The 18358-nt window shown below is 35.3% G+C and overlaps 1 protein-coding gene across 10 annotated transcripts in view; it reads right to left on the reverse strand.

Annotated features, from left to right (window-relative positions):
- The window catches only part of MLLT10 (MLLT10 histone lysine methyltransferase DOT1L cofactor), a 126779-nt gene that overhangs the window by 73354 nt on the left and 35067 nt on the right, over window positions 1–18358 (reverse strand). For 8 of the 10 annotated variants that reach the window (XM_085050553.1, XM_085050548.1, XM_085050545.1 and 5 more), the window contains 4 exons: window positions 18153–18262; window positions 11841–11944; window positions 9296–9389; window positions 7194–7289 (listed from right to left, as the gene is read on the reverse strand). In XM_085050553.1, coding sequence (XP_084906679.1) covers window positions 7194–7289; window positions 9296–9389; window positions 11841–11944; window positions 18153–18262 — 404 coding nt within the window. The remainder of the gene's footprint in view (window positions 1–7193; window positions 7290–9295; window positions 9390–11840; window positions 11945–18152; window positions 18263–18358) is intronic. The other 2 variants (XM_085050550.1, XM_085050551.1) reach the window with 2 other exon arrangements.

Consider the following 18358-nt stretch of genomic DNA (forward strand, 5'->3'; position numbering starts at 1 on the left):
AAAGGCGTTTCTATAGGACTTTATTTCATTAAAATACATTGCGAAGTTCACCATTTAATAGTTCAGTGTTGCAAAAGGTTTTCTGACCCCACTCTCATCTTTCTCAGACTGCTTAGCTTGTCAGACCTTCTGCCCCCACTCAAACTGCCAAACGGCAACAACAAAAATTACCAAGTGGAGAGTTTTCTCTTGTTTTAGTGAGCTACACTAGTTCTCTGAAGGAACATGAAAGATGGACAGCAACAGGCACAAGAGATAGATACAGAACAGAGAAGGAACAGCTCACAGGCTCAGGGAACAGGAGACTAACTTTTATTTTGGAACAATTAAAACACATGCACATTATCAGCAAGCACCAGCTCTTAGTCTTTCAAGACAAAACTACCTGGGTTGACCTTGCATTATTGCATTTTTATGCCTTCTCAGTTACAAAAATCCTTATCCTCCATTACCTCTGGTTGTCCCAAGTTTTGAAACCTCAACAACATTTTAAAATCTATTTTCCTTATTGATTATTGTAAGTAAAATAATCTGAATGCCTAAATCACTGCTTTTTCAGCTGTTGACTCCCTCAAATAATTCCAATTCATCAGAATGTTCTATTAGCACAGAGACTGATATTGGTTCTTTTGCCATTTATAGATTTTCTGCACTATCTTTGTGTCACCAAAGACTGTAAATCCTCAGCTGTCACAACTAACATCCAGAATGGAAAGCTGTGCATAGCTCTTGCTAATCCCCAATACCAGATCTGCTTGGCCTCTTGTTCAGTGCTAGTAGCTGTTAGCAATATAACCATAATAATTGCAGAACGAAAGATGACCACAGTCCACAAGTTTCAAACACAAATCCTAATTTATCTTATTTTTACAACAGCCCTTGCTCAGGCATTCATCTAGCTAGCATTTTAAATGGCATAACCCACGGCAGAAAATTCAATGCAGCAGCTGTGTTGCTGCAGTCACAGTAATAAAAGGATATAGGCAAGAGATAGTGTATAGGGAGAGGTAGGAAACTACTGCCAGCATTATTCAAACACCTACAGCTCTAAGAATAAAACTTGTTTGTAAGAACCAGTCCTCAATTCAATTACTTAAATACTCAAAAGCCTTACTTAAATACAGGAATAATGGTAATAATTTTTATTGTCAAGGGTAAAAAGACTCAAGAATCAATGATAAAAATGCATCCAAAGCTTCTATGAGGTGCAAGGCTACCAACTCATCCAGAATGAGCTACTCCTTTGATATTTAACATTAAAATACGCTGTTTCTGTTATTTGCACAGTTAAGTATTAATTGTTAGTAATGGATATGCAGTGCTGAACACTTGAGTAGCACTTTATAACTTCAAAAATTGCGCAAGATTAACTAAATCAATGCAACTATGTACTGTCAGTGCTCACCTTCATTCATTCCTATAAAAATTACAAGTTTAAAATATGCATTATGTTACGTACTGTAAAATGCTCCACTGTCTGCAAGGTAACCTGTCAAATATACATCACAAAATAGGTGAGCAGAATGGCAAACAGAAGGAATCCATTCAATTTTCCTGGCTCAGTCAGCTTAACATCATAGATCATCTTTAACTGTATATAGTCTACCAGCACACAAGACAAGGCACCGGTGAACAGCACATATACACAACTCATTAAAAAGTATCCATATTACCTTCTAAAAACTGTTACACAGTCAAAGTACTAGTAACCTTGTGTTAATCCAGGATCCAAAGCGCAGAAAAATAGTATCTTAAAGCACCTTTTGCTTCCACCTGTCTCCCAGTAATAGCTACAGAACTGAAAGTGTGCTAGTTTTGAATGGGATAGAGTTAATTTACTTCACCTAGTTGGTGTGGGGCTGTGTTTGGGATTTGTGCTGAAAACAGTGTTGATAAAACAGGGATGTTTTCATTTTTGCTGAGCAGCTCTTCCACAGGGCCAAGGCCTTTCCTGCTTCTCACCCCACCAGCACATGGGCTGGAGGAGCAGTAGAACCTGGGAAGGGACACAGCCAGGACAGCTGAGCCTAAGTGACCAAAGATATCACATGCCATATGGCATCATGCTCCGGATATAAAAGTCAGGGAAGAAGAAGGAAGGGGGAGTGTTCAGAGTGATAGCTTTTGTCTCCCCAAGCGACAGTTACATGCCATGGAGCCCTGCATTCCTGGGGCTGCCTGAACACCTGCCTGCCCATGGGAAGCGGTGAATGAACTCCTTGTTTTGCTTTGCTTGCATACGCCATTTCTGCTTTACCTATAAAACTGTCTTTATGTCAACCCACAAGTTTTTTTCACTTCTACTCTTCTGATTCTCTCCCCCATCCCATTAGGGAGGAGAATGAGCAAGTGGCTGTGTGGGGATGAGCTGCTGGCTCAGGTTTTGAGCTTATTTTCTTTCACAGTGAAAAGTCAGAGACTAAAAGGTGTACTTTAAGATGGGAAAAGACAGTTGCAACTTAGGCAGCCTTGTAAAATTCTACATCTTGTAGAGCAGTTTGTAGGTATACCTGAGGTGGTGTATTTGTTATTTTGATTTTATAATAATTAACTAATCCCAGCTGACAAGCTTAACACAGTTGAGGTGTTTGCTGTGCTAACGTACACTAAAAACATTACTCTGTTTTCAATAATATATATGTTGTATTACTATAAAGTTTTTAAAAAATGAGGTAGTCAAATCAGAAATTCCATTATAATCTTCCTACTTTTTCTCTTACTAAAAGCAAAGAAAATTTAAATAAAAATGAGCTTATATTCTTATGTATTTTTTCTTGACCTCCACAAGAGATCATTTTGCTGTGCCATCTATAGATACCAACTGGTGCCAGCTCCAGTAAGTTTCGTGTAGTTGATTATCAGGATGACATACACAGAAAACAGCACAATTCACGGAGAACTTTAGCAGGCAACAAGTCAAACAAGACCATCACCTTTCCTTCTGATCCTGCAGATAAAAATACCTATCACTAAATAACTATACTCAGAGTAACTTTTTAATGAAATTTGTGTCAGTCACACACTGTCAGTATTCCCAAATAGTTAGACTTTTAACAGAATTTGACATGAGGAGTTGCATTAAAAAAGAAAAATCTACACTCCTATGAAAGTCCGTACAGAACAGGTGCCCAGAAAGAGAAATGCTATTCCTTGGCAACAGTAAAGACTGAAGGAGGAAGTCATCCCCCTTTCTGAACCCATAGAACCCACACAAAAATTCTGTCTTAGGAAACAGGAACTGGGTTCTGCATTTTACATAAATATTAGTGTATCTATACACTGAGATACATGTGGTTTATATTTATTGACCAGCTTTTAGAAGTGTTTCAAAGCATGCTTCTTTCCCTCTGACTGAACAGAATTTGGAGTAAGTTAACATGGATTAACATCACCATTAGCATCTATACCACACAGTTCTCATCTGAGTAATATTTATTTATTAAATATTATTAAAATTCAGGTAATTTCAAAATGGTTGCAAACCATTTTTCTTCTAGTTTTCTTTAGCACTCTTACAATTTTGCTTCATACATTGAGAGCAGTGAAAGGATTAAACAAATATATTAAACTAATTAACAAGAATTTACAAATTTAATAAAAATGCAATAGGATACTGCATTACTGAGATGAGTCTGGAGCTTTTTTCCCCTAAAAAGTTACACAAAACCCCCAATGTTGAAGTAAAACCATTTAGTTTATGAAAGGAGGCAATTAACAGAGCAATGACACAATTAGAATCATCTTTAAAACACTCTATACAGCACTACAAAGTGACTCTGAGACTAAATCAGATTTTATTTTTTAGAGAAAACAGAAACCATTACATATGCAGCTAGATGGTAACCCAAAAACCTGCAATCTGATCCTATTTGTACCACAGAACGTTATGTGACGCATGGCAAGTCCATTTTACTTTTTCACAGTCAGTTGTTCAGACAGTGAGGAAATGCCTTGGGAACACTTGATCTCAGTGTTTACAACTTGCCTTGTAACAGCTTACAACAGCATTAAAATACATTAAAAAGCATCAAACACCCTTCTCCTAAATGAAATTCATTGCCCTGGCACATGAGCATACACTCCTTCACAACATATTGGGAAAGCCTGGGCAGTTCTGAATGCAGTTACAAACCAACACACAGCCTATGGAAACTTTCAGTGAACAGAGACATGTTTTAAATTTTCCTTTCCCATGGGCCCAACAACCAAACTCCCACCTACAGTGGAACACGCGGAATGTGAGGCACTGCCACAACCTCTTCATAGGTGTTCAAGTTTCTACCCACAAAATCAGAAAAGCTGTAACATTTCTTTAAGAACAAAACAAGCAGCAAAAAGATTCCCATAACGTACATTGGTACAGTGCTTAGAACACTTATCCTGGTTCCTGCATTTTATGTTCTCCTCTGGCGCTCTCCACCTTCTGTAATAGTGACATGAGGCTCCTTGTCACTATTTTGTTCTTTTTGCCTCTTCAATCACAACTTTTTAGACATCTGCAGTCTTTAGTCACAAGCCCATTTTTGTGTAATTTACATCACATGAGCCATTATAGCAGAGTTTTAAATTTCCCCTTCCTGCTCAGCTCAGACCAAAGCCCTTCTAGTAGAAAAGGCACCCATGTACTTCAGCTGCTGTATCGTAGTTGCTTACTAAATAATATATTCACATTTTTCAGAAGTCATAAACATATAAATCTAGCAACATTGCCTAATTTACATGTAAGTGGCAGAAAAAGACTTCTATTTTACAAAGATCAATTACAGATATGTTAGTTCCCTCTTTAGTCCTTCCAAATATAAGACTGCCAGTAACATAAAAGCAAGGCGTTCTTCCACACCTCATGGTGGACTAAGTTTATCCCAAGAAAGCTCAAGGCAAACACCTGGCCCCAGAAGAAAAGGGATATTATAATGGAATGTCAAGCAACATATTACCAATCCTATTTACGAGGGAAACAGCCTCATTACTAATCATTTCTAAATAGCATCTCTGCCACAGAAACTAACAATGCTTAGGCAGCAGTAATCAGAATATAATGAAGCTATTTATTCTGTAGCTTCAACATCATCATGAAAATTAAATCATACCAAAGGTTTGGTTAGATTTATTCAGGGCTTTTTAAATTATTATACCCTTACATATTTGTTACCAATTTTCTTGGCAGAGTGCCCAGAAAAGGCTAAACACATACTATGAAAGGAAACACAGGCTTTCAGCTGAGTCTGTAAAAATGACAGTTACCTATACAAACATTTTGCGACCAACCTCTTCTTACTGCAGTGTAACATTTCCCCTGCACAAATGGATAGCTTTTGAGGTCTGAGCAATAAAAATTATTCCAAACCACAACTCATACAGCTACTGCTTGGCAAAACAGAAAGCTGTCATGATGCCTACGGATCAGATTATCCAAAGTTCCAAAGAACAAAGATGAAAGATAAAGCACCAACTACAGTGGCCTTGAGGGGGATGTGGGTGCCACACACATGACCACTACTGTATTTGTGAAAAAATATATACATATTCACTACAATATGACAGAAATCTAGATTCCAAAGGGATTTACAGAAGAGGAAATAAGGAAAGTCACCCTAAAAAACTGCCTACTCCTCCAAGATACTTAATTTAGTATATCAAATGTACAACTTAAGCTGAAAAAAACTGACACATTGACTGAACACACTCCATTTTTTAAGTCCCTCCAAGTGTACCCTGAAGAATTCACAGGTGTTGTGACCTGAAGAACCATAGTATCTTCCATCAAAGTCATTAAAGAAAAGACAAAAAAAAGCTCAAAACAGAACACCACAAACCCACCAACTCATAAGTGGGTAAATGCCAATGTGAGTAAAAATCCATGCATGTACTTTGATAAAACATGACCTGAAATATGACAGTAGTGAGAAACTAAGAAAAAATATGGCAAACAGTAGTAATGGTTTACCTTGCATCCAATACTGTAGTCTGTAAATCAAAATTCGTTTTTTCCTACCAACATGCTACTAAGAAAAAAAGAAGTCTGCCCATACTTTTATTATTTTAGCCCTAAATTTAGATTTAGAGGTACAACTGCATCACAGTTCACACTCTTTTCTGCATTTCCAGATAAAACCTATACCATTAAACAAGTCTAAAGATACTTTTTAGAAGACTATCCAAGAACAACTGGAGATCAACATCCATTCAAAATGCATCTGATCTCAAAATCCAAACCAAATACTAAGGAGACTAGGAGTCTAAAGACTGACATTTGCCATCTAATTTCCTCTTTTTATAAATACAGTTCCTTTGTATAATACACATTTGGTCAAAAGATTCTTTGATTCCAATTTTTATGTAATTACTTTTAATCATGCAAAACTAAGTTTACCCATATCCACACAAAATTCTATTAGGCTGTTCGTACAGGATGTGTGCAAGTGAGCAGTTTTTGCATGTATTCTTAGAGGCCTAAAAAAATGCCAAAGCATATCTGCATTACTGTGTCTGTTACCACCCTCTGTTGAATTCAGACGACAAATTTCATACAGACAACTGTTACTTCAGCAGTAATAAAAACCTAAAGTAGTAATCATCATGAATCTAAAACTCTATTTTAATAATATGTGAAGTCAAATTATTAAAAGAATATACCAACATCAGAAGTCAGCAGTTATGTTCTTTGTACCCTCACAGCAAGATTCCCCAGGTGAGTAACAAGCTATTTTGCCAGCACAGTGGGCTTGACTACCAGTACCAGTAAAATCTGTCAAGAAGAGATGTCAGTTCTTTGATAAGAGGAAAAGATACAACAGGTTGAAACATAAGGAATGAGATGCACATGTTTAGCCACATGGTTGCTAAAATGTCTACTGCTGGCTTTCTTTCCCACATAGTCACAAAGGGCATACAAGAAAAGCTCTAACAGAAAACTAAGGCAAAGGAAGTTGCATGGAACACCCTTCCCAACAGATATGTTTCCATGTGTATCTCAAAACTGAACACAAACCAGAATAGGAAAATGCATATACAAATGCACCTGAAGAGGTTTCCTCATTGGATGCCAGTATCTCTAGCTTATCATGTGTTATTTAGTATTCAGTGCTTCAGAACAAGATTTTCTTGATGCTTTTCAGCAAAAATTAAATTTATCAGAAAGTGCTGCTTTTAAGCAGATATGCCACATAATTAGCAAGGACAAATCCACTTACTTTTTTCTCCTTCTCATGATGTTTATCCTGAGAGTGAGAGGAAGAATCACTTAAACTTTGATCATATGACCTATTAGATCCCCGTTTGCTCTTTTTCTAAAAAGAGAAAATATATTTATGGACAGAGAAAAGGAACCATTTGAATAAATAAAAAGTATAAAGCATTTCAACTGACAAGATGCCTTATTGCTTGAAGAAAAAAACTTCATTACTTCAGTTACTGAAAAACTGACTAATTACTGACACTAAAATTCAAAGGCTAGCGAACTTACACCAGGAAAAAATGCCTATCCCTATATCAACTTTTACACCTCCCACAAGTTTGCAAGATATGCTTTCCATAGAGAAATGAAATATGCCACTTTTTAAAGGTTAAAATATGCTAGACTATTTGTTCAGGGTTCTTAAAATTATTATACCCTTACCTATCTTCAAGTTTTCATAACATAAAACAAAAAAGATGCTGCTCAAATGAGTACCACATGAAGCCACAGTCATGCCCTGACACATGCCTGAAATGCATTGTAAGGTGACTTCATGACTTATTTATTAATCAAGTGATCTGTCTGGTATATTTTCATTAAAATGGATTAAAAACCAGGATACAGAATGCTACAGACATGTCTGTGATGACAAGTGGCAGATGTAATTGCCTGTATTTCTGTAATGTCTGAGAGCCTAGTTCAGGACTGCAAATACTTTATGCTAGGGCAGTGTTCTAAATGTTGGTTATTTTCTCGTAACTGAGGTAGCATTTAAAGACACTTCAGGTCAGTGTTTTGTCAACCAGTTTTCAGTGGAATAGTAGATATACACCACCCACCATCTTCAGCAGTAAATACTAAGCACCTGTATTTGCTGTATTTACACTCACAATAATCCTAAAGAAAAAATGAAACACTAAAAACAATCTTGCCAGTCTTTACTGCTCTTACCACTACAGCTTCATAACAGAAAGTTAACTAATTAGATGTCAATTATAGAATTATATCTTTATCATTAAACTTGTTTTTTAAATAAACATACCTGTTCTCAATCATTGCAGCACTGCAACATTCAAATCAAAGGCATAACAGTGTAACGGTTTGCCTTCACTGCTAAGCAAGAGACCATTTTCACTCTTTTTGTACATACTTGGCTCAAGATAGTAAAAAAAAAAAATCTTAACTTAGTAAGGACCTAGAAAGCCGTGACTTATCTTCATTATGAAGCAAATTCATCAGTATTCACAAGAGCACAGAACTAACCTCACCAAGCTTACCTTCTAGAAAGCTAAAATGGTTGACTAGTCCTGTGTTTTTACCTCACTGCAACCTAAAAGTCACACCAAGTATTCAACTCTTTGAGCAGTGAAAACAAGTGATCTGCAAGTTTAGCTATACTTACAACAGTATCTGAACATGTCTATATACTTTCATATTAATAAATAATGTTTTTTAAACATCAGTAAGTCCCTCAAGTCCACACACTCGCACATGTACACAGAAACAAACAGGTATCTGGAACTGTCAAACTGGTAAGAAGTTGTAGGAAAGACTCCAGAGGTCTGATCCAAAACCTACTGCATTAACTGAGAGAAATTTCAGTGGTTTTTGTTTGCTTGTTTGTTTTTTAAAAATCAAACCTCAAGTCACTTCCTCAAGGTTGTGTTTCAGAGAACTTACAGGCAGGGAATACTCACTAGCTACAGAGTGAGAGATAGAACAAAAGAGGTGGGGCAGAAGAGTAACGGAAGCAGAGAGAAATGGAGGGCTTCTTTATTCTCTAGAAGTAATATTTTCTAGTTTATTCCAAAATGAACTGAAGTCCTAGAAAGCACCTAAACAAATAGCAAAAGAAAACACTCCACGAACTCAATGAAAAAAACCACACTAAATGTGCATGCTATTTTTGGCAGAAGGGAAAAACCCACACATCTAGAAAGTAACCACTTATAAAAACACTTCCAGCTAGTACTTCTGTAACTGTGTTTAAAACATTGTTTTAATGAAATACAACCTACTTTTTGAACTATATTAAAATATTATTTCTAGTGCTAATGGCAATTCAGAGTAAAAAAATAAGTCAGTAACATTTATTTACAGAATTTAATAAATACATACCAGTTTATTAAAATGGTATTTACAGTAGCCACAGTATTGGACGTTATCTGCACCATTGCCTTCCTCTTCACAAAGAAGTCCTGCAAACTGTGCACTAAAAATAAACCAAACAACATTCAAGGAAAGCCATTTCACACCAGCTTTTACCATATCATCACAGCTGATAATGTACAGATGCTTATATCTGCAATTAATAAGAGATTTTCACACAAATTACTTACAGTGGCATGTGAGCACATAAACAACCTTTGAACCCCAGGAAAAAACATGTATCATTCATACTTTGGCCTGTTGCCTTTTTTCAGTCTTGGAGCCATTCACACAAGTTTATAGCTTTTACTGCATTTACTATGCAGCTACTTGCACAAATAAATAAACAAAGCAATCTACAGTGACTCTTGGCAAAAATTCAAGCCAAAAATTATCTAAGGAAAGAACAGTTTTTAACAAAACCATACTATAGATCCAAAGAAGACGTTTTTTTCAGAACTTACACACATCCTTCTCTGATTTGCCAGGAAAATTACTATTTTTAAAAATCTAACTTGAATTACATAGTAAATCGAACTGTATTTATTAGTTCAAAATACTGTGGCAGGCTAATTTCTTTTAAAAAGAACAACAAAAGTTGCATTGACTGGGCTAATTATTACCTTATTCTACTACATTTTTTTCAAAACAATTTTACTTTTCCCCATTTGTGGTGTTGATGTATTTTCTTTATCAAAATCAACTGAGATATTGAAAAACAAAATATTGTTACATTTTTCATATCATTTTCATTACCATAATAATGCAATGCTACAGTCAAAATTATGCATGGGAGGATTTAAATGAAAGAGGACTACATAATGTGGTTCATTTTCACTGCTTTTTAAAAATATATTCTTGTGATATCCAGAAATACTAAATACATGCACATCTACAGCTGATACCAACTAGAGAAAACACTTAACAGGATGTCTTTAAGCAAAGATTTACTGTTCTAAGCTTGTCTTACAAAAGCAGATACACCCAAGCTCATTCTTCATTAGACATTAGTTTTGATAATCTCATGTTGATATACCTTGCCCTGGACTTCTGCCTTCTATAGTCTTCACATTTTGCTTCCATTTTTTTTAAATATTACAGAAGCCTCTAATTATCTCCAGTCATACTACTCTCCAGCTAGATATAATTTTGTTGTATAGACCAGGTTTTTGAACCAAAACATTGTAAAAATTGGCAAGATAGATGTTTTCATTTTGAACGTAAGTCTCACGCTTTTCACAGCATTCACTGAAAATAGGGTTTTGGAATAAAGTAAAAAGATGAAAAGGATTCTTGTATGTATCCAAGTGTTTGAAAGGAAAGAGACCTTTTCATACAAGCACTTGGATGTATGCATTTTTTCACATCTGTAAGTAATCCCTTTACATGGTATGAATGCTTTGAGGAACACAATCTATTTTCACCACAAAAAGAAACTTGACACTGATCACATCCAATGAAAAATTAGATGCTTATTAAAGAATAAAAACCTGTAAAGTAGTTAAGCAATTAAAAAAATAAATGAGTTGCCAAGAAATCAGCACCAAAACAACAGAATTAAATCTTTTAAGATCTGCACAAGACATACAAATTATCACTTGGGTACACTGAAGAAAATACATTTACGTGATTGAAGTTGATGTGCAAATACCATTTCCCTGACTAAACTGGTCTTGAAGCAGTATAGTGGGGCACTTATAAAACAGATAGGTAAATCCACAGATTATGTAGCCAGACAGCCTATAAAAATCTGCTATCTACTGTAAAATAACTTCAGCTGAAATTGAAGAAACAAATCATGCCTGTAAATTTTGGAGTAGAACTCCTTTTGCCTCCTTTTACCTGCTGACATGTGGTTTAATCTAATTATCCAGCCTCTTTTAGAAGTCCATAAAGTGAGACAAGCATCTCCTGAGTTCAAGGAAACCTACGTATCTTAAAGTGGAATGAATCAGATGGTAGACAACACAGCTGTTTTTCTCCAGCAGTAGTACATGAAATCTGAATGGTTCAGGATGATCTGTACCATTTAGATAAAACCAGTGAAGTGCATTACTCCCAAATGTTTGGAAATCTCTACTGGAATGGGTGAGTCTAGTGCATTTTTACGTACAGCTCAGTAATTTTCCCACTGATTTACCAAAAGTAAACATCAAAATCAGTTAGCAGGCAAACAATGTCTTCACACTCCCACATCCTACTAAATATCTTCTAAGAAAAATAACCTGAGACCCAGAAAAAAACCCAAGCCCTCTTATTCACAGGAGCATACACCATTTATTACCACCCAAGGGAGTATTTGCAGACAGCTTTTGCAGCTCATAGCAATAGCTATGCTGCCACTGCCATATTGTTAGTTAACACTATTATAATATAAACACTAATATTATAAAAATAAACCACTTTACTGCATTTCTTTTACTCAAAGATGTACTAAATAAGGAGCTTATTCATCACACCGTGTGCATTGATTCTTCCGGAACATCAGAGATATTAAATAATAAAATATACTTACCATGTTACATGAAAAGCTTGTCGACATCCATGTTTATTACATGTCATACAAGCACCAGTGGCTGCTTTACTTTCTCTGCCTTGCTCATCACAAATATAGCATGTCTATCAAAGAGAAAATACTTAACTTCATAAGAAGCATACAAATAAATTCTGTGTTACAGGAGATTCTAGGCTGAGAACTACTGCATTTTGTAGCTGAGGCTGTGTAAGAACTTCTTTATGAAAGTCTAATTATGCTTGGTAGCAAAAGATCACCTGGTAAACTCTTGGGATTTGTGTAACACTTCACCAATGTTAGGGCAGTACAAATACTAATTTGCTTACATTCCATACCACTGTCAGCTAGCCAAAGGGTTAAACAGCATTAGCCTTCCCAACTGTCCTTGCTTTCAAGTTTGTATTTATGTCCTTTTAAGTCTCAATCACTTTCGTATTCATTCAACAAAACCTGTATTGGTGGTAGCAACATCAAATTAGACTGAGTGCCTAATGCTACAATACACCATATGGTATACATATATATCTACACAATTATATACAGAAAAAGTGCAAATTTGAAACTTTATTTGTATATTTGGTGCAAAAAATTTTCAGAAGTGTCACAGCATGCTTCAATAATCATATGAAGATCAGCTACTTTTAATTAAATTGGCGTTTAACAGAACTCTGCTTTACTTGGATGACTTTACTTCAGCGTGACTTGGAGAGCCCCATAAACATCTTGGAAATCTATCAAGCAAGAAGCTTCTGCAAAAAAGCTTAAATAAGTATACCAAACCCATTTCAACCTCCAAAAGAAGCTGAAGTGAAAATTACCTATCTAGTACCTGGAAATCTTTTTACAGCAATTCTGTCAATTTATTTCTTTTACTGGGATGCTGTGGCATCTTTTTTTCTTTTCAAAAACATTCTTAGCAAAACAGAAGAAAAAAATTAAGACAAAAAAAATCAAAATTCTTCCTCATTATTCAATATTTTTTTTAACATCTGGCCAATAAATATGGACACATACTGTATGGAAGCTCACTACTGTACCAGGCATCACTACAATCTCTCACCAGCATTCCAGGGAGAAACGTCAGGCAAAACTAAATCTGTTTTCACTTTTTCCTGCCCTAATTACTGAAATAGCATTTAGAGAGATTCTGTATCATATCACATTCATGTATAAAATTTAATAATTTAAGAATAGATTTTTAATGAAAGTATCATCTAGCAATGCGGTGGTTTTAAATGAGAGAGAACTTTACTGAGTAATAAACATTAAGGATGCTCCTACCTCTGCAGAAACCCCATTATAAGATCTTAAATGAGAAAAGAAAAGCTTTTTTATGCCAAAAAAATCGAATTGTCTCTATTTTAACTGATTTACAATTTTATCACAACCTCCTTTCAGTGAGGCAGAGAATGAGTAGAATAATAAATAAAAATAACATCAACCATGGGTAGCAGTAAACACAGTTGGAAAAAAAAGGACCAAGAGACCACTGAAATTTTTAAAAAACTATATAATGCAAAACCAGTATTACTTAGAAAGACAGGAAAATGAGTGAAATTCTGAGATCAGAACAGCCTTTTACAGAGGTTTTTAGAACAACATTTAACAGGAGATGTCAGCTAACTAAAGCATTTTTGTTAATATGCAAGGCTTGAAGATAGGCGAGTTATTTTTGTACAGTTTCCATGAGACTTTAAAAAGCTAATATTTCCTAAAATCATACCCTATAATATAACATTTGAAAGATCAGAAAGGGGATAATCCTACTTAATTCTTTGCCTTGCTTCTTTTGTCCATCAAGGTGGTGCACATTGATAGTTGAGTTGTTTGACAGGGTCTGAGACTGGCTGCTTTTTACCTTTCCGTACCATGACCCAACAAATTTACATTTTAGGAACAAACAAGGTCATGATCTATCAACCTCATCTGAGTCACTATATTAAGTGTAAGTAACTTCAAAGTAAGAAACCTCTATAAAAAGAGAGTTCAACGAACCCCGTAAGACTCAATCTCCAGTTACTTTCTGGTTTTTCTCAGAGTTTTGCTTTAAGTTCCTAAAGTTTTTCCTCACTGAAGCTCAGAAGGAAAAGCAATACAAGCATTCCACACTGTAGAGATGTAGGCTCCATTTTTCAATATTCACCCTACATGTAGGATCTGTGTTTCAGGACCTCTTAAAGCAATTTACAGTAAAATGAGTGAAAAATGACAACAAACTACATTATGAACAAGTTTAAACACAACATGGTGGACTGACTACTCATTTTAACAAGCTCAAAGAACCTTCCTACAATAGTCACAAGAAGCATTAAACCTGTTTCCTAGTATTGCATATGAAACAGGGACAAAAAAGGCTCACCCTCCAGTTCCAACATGGACAGTAAGTTCTGTATAGCTGAGCTTCTCAGATTTGTACCTTCTCTCAGACACACAAACAATTCCAGAAGCCTGAGAACCTTTGTCTTTCTTTCACAAAGGAAGACTTGCATGCATTTGCAAATCCATACAAATGCTACAACTCTGAAGCCTCCGGAATGTGGAAGTGTTTTAAACTGTGTTCCACCACCTACATCTGCACTCTTCTTCAAAGCTCTTAAGGGAAGAGAGTACTCTCCCAAACTCACTGGAAAAGAAGCAAAAGCTTTTGACTCAGCAAGGAAATTTTACTCAAAAACACAACAAATATCTTACTTCCTTTAAAGGCAAAATACATATTTTGCAAAGCTGCCTTTATGTCACTGTCAGTGTTTTCCCTTCAAAGATTCAAAGCGTAAATCTTCTTTGCAAAAGGAAAGAGAGAAGGGAAGATGAGGCAAAAGAAAAAATTGTAAGACAAAAAGTAATTTGAGAAGTAGTTTACACATAACAGCTACCCAATGGCATTCCCTGATTGCAAAATCACACCTAAGAACTGTACAGAAATTTCTCATTGTTGCAGCAAGTACTGAAAAAGAAGTTTATCAGCTGCTCTCACTACTAGGCAAATCAAGAAACTCCAAATGCACTTATCTTTTAATCAACTCTTAAAAGAGACTCCTAAAAGCAGTAATTATATACAATTATCACACAGTTTCAAACGAACCTGAAAGAGACCAATAAACCTGACATGAAATAAAAGGATATTATCCATGCATAACTATCCAAGGATTAATAAACCTATTTAGAAACAGGTTTAGAAATATATATATTTATATATTTAGAAATACCTATTTCTAAAAAGAAGAGCAACTAATAGCCCATTTCTTCTTTGAAAGCAACTGTGTAAGAAGAGCTTTCCTGATAGCTAACCTATTAATCAAATCATTCAGTGGATTCATTCTGTAATGTGATGGTTTTTATCCCAGAAGCAGCCAAACCTCGGGGAAATAGCAGCCAAATGTCTCCATATGGACAAGGCCATGCTTTGGTATCTGCTGCATTCCATCTTGCATTTAAGATTGCTGTACTTGGTAGTATTGCCACCTTTTGCAGTGTTTAGTAAAGAAACAAGTGCATAGGGAAAAAAAACCCAAACACATAATTAAGCACTATGTCCTGGAAAAACTTCAACAATATTATTTTACAGTATAACTTCTCCCTCATGGTAATTTTCTTTGGCCTCTATTTTCCTCCAGTTCCACATGCTAGTGTTATATATGTATCCAGCCATGCACAGAGTATTATGTAGAACTTCAAAAGAAATAATATCTTGCTTAAAAACTCCTATTCCAACCTGAGCTGACAGACAGAATGGAATTATCACTAAGCCTCTCTAAAAATAATGAAACAACTCCAGAAAATTTTTCCTAATTACAGGTTTACATTTGTTCTCAATGTACAACAAATGTTTCAAGAACTGTTTCTCATATTTACTTCTCAAAAACCAGATTTTCTTTCCCATCTTCCCCCAAATCAATAAGGTCAGAGTGAAATGCTTTACAAAATTTCTGACCTAAAAAAAAGTATCATTTAAACAAACACAATTTATCTTGAATAGCAATGGGAGCAGAAGGTGAAATTATTGCAGGCTACATGGAAAAGGAACTACTAGTTTTATTGGATTTGGGGGTATTGCTCAAGAATAGTCTACTTGGGAACCCATGGCAGTTTAGCCACAGCAATACCAAACTCAGCACCAGCAACAGACTTATAAAAAACTTGGGAGTTCCCCATCAGCCATTACCCCTTAAATTCTGTACTGTTACAACTAGACTGCTGTTGGCACTGAAGTTAGATTGGTTTCAGGAGGTTTGCTGCAGCAATGGCACTATAGGCATTTCTTGGATTCCCCTGAAATCCACAGCCACTATCTGACCCAAACAGACCAAATAATGACAGCAAAATCTGAGTTCTGCAAAAAGACAGAACAGAAATAAAAATAATTTGCAGGCTAGGGATGCGACCCCAAACCTTGTCATGTCTGACACAGGTCTCATTGTATTTCACAATATACTGTAGTAGCCTGTAGTAGTTTTAGGCTGACTACTAACATGGAAAATAGGCCTCTATCAGAACACCTGCCAAGAGGCACAGAAAACTAAGAGCTGGAAATCAGGAACTCTCTCTACATGAACTGTATGGCACTAGTAACTATCTAGTGAAAAAAAATCTAGGGAAAAAAAATTATAGTAAGTACACACCAACAAAAATGGAAACTGGAATTTTAGCAGCAAAATGCAACTATATGTCATATATTTAGAACAAAAACTGTTTGAGAAAGAAGCAACTTTAGTTATGATGAAAAGGAATGAAAGATGAAAGACAGAGACCAACAACGGAATTTGTGAACAAGTAATAATAGAAGACACAGAGTACATTTTTTGAAGTTAAAAGTATTTACTCATCCAATATCTAATCACCATCAATGAAAATGGTGCAAGATAAAACAAAATCTAAAGTGTTCCATGAAAATTTTTAAGTACATTAAGGGAGAACCACTGCTAATTAAAAAAAAAAAAAAAAAGACTGACTACTACTCAAGGAAAAAAGAAGAAAACAGATGTTCTGTTTCCTCAGAGTTGAGAAGAGAGAGGAAATAAACTCATCTGTTACAGCAAATCTTCACTGCTTTGTGCCCAAGCACAAAGATTTTATTAGTTCAGCATTGAATCTCACTGTGGCATGATCTTGGCAATGCAGAAGGAAGTCAATAGTGAGATGCCAATAGAGATGCTCAGGTAACAATGAGAAAGCTTGAGAAAAACCTAGACTTTGACTCCTGGTTTTTCAGCTGCCCTGGTAAATAAGATGGAAAAAACATATTGACAGCAACTGGAGAAACTGAAACAGACAAGGAAAAGACCAAAGAAAGAAAAAAGAAAAAAGGCTAGAAAAATGGAGGGCCAGCCCATAAAACAAGATGGAAATTTGGGGTGGGGGGTGTGAGAAGTCACAGAGACAACGTGAACAGGACTGGTCTCCCTGTAGGAAGAACACAGAAGGTGATGCACTCCTTTTTCTTCTTTCTCATTTTTACAACACAGTCTATTCCTACTTTATTCCAGTGTCCACAAACTACCATAAAATAATGTAAAAAAAAAATAACGAGAGGTTAAAAGAATAACACAAGAAAAATATGCAATACAACTAATCAGAAATTCAGACAGTTTGCTCTCTGCAGAAGGGAACAGACAAAGACCGATGTAGTTAAGTGAGGAGAAAGTAATACAGCTGAAATAAGAAAAATGTAACTATCAATTAAGGACACTAACAAGTTACTGGTTTATTGCTTTGCCTTTTGGGTTTTTTTTTAATTTAAAGTCTCACCACACTTTATAAAATATTCCATCTCACTGTCACTTATTTAACACCGGTTCTTCTACAAGTAAATAACTCCACTAAAGTGAATGCTGTTTACAAAGGCAAGAATCTGCAAGCATTTGCCTTCATGTATTAGAATACCTTTTCATCCTAAAAGAAATGTTTATGAACATGTGTATGTTCATGCCAACACTTAAAACAGTAAGACGACTTCGTGGTAATTAATAATAACATCACATATAAGCTGCAATACTATTTTAACCTATGGGAAATATTTCAGATTCCTTTCAAAATAAACTGTTGTTCAAAGATCATGATATTTTTAATTAACAAAACAGTCCCTAATCTGTAAAAGACTAATAAGACATGGCAGATAACCTTACAGCTTAATTTAATAATACAGCTTTCTTAATTCTTCAATTTACCATAAAGACATAACAGAAAACTCACATCAGTACTGCACACATTTATTAATTTTATACGAAGTGCATTCTAAGAAGTGTAGTTTTATATTATTAAAGCTCACAAGTTTTAAAATAAATTCATTAGATATAAAAAGATATATAATTATACCTTATTATAACGATCATGAGGAACAGACTGCAACACGATAGGCTCCATTGTAGAAACATTTGCAAACTGCACCTCGGGAATGTACAGAGCACAAACCACATGAGCCCAACCTACAAAAAGTTATAATTGTATTTAATGTTTTCTAGAAGCTCAAAGGACATTTCAATGTAGTGCAATTATAGTACAAAGAACCTTTTAAAACACTT

Source organism: Lichenostomus cassidix, chromosome 2, assembly GCF_008360975.1.
Source record: "Lichenostomus cassidix isolate B80296 chromosome 2, HeHo_3.0, whole genome shotgun sequence".
Taxonomy (NCBI): Eukaryota; Metazoa; Chordata; class Aves; order Passeriformes; family Meliphagidae; genus Lichenostomus; species Lichenostomus cassidix.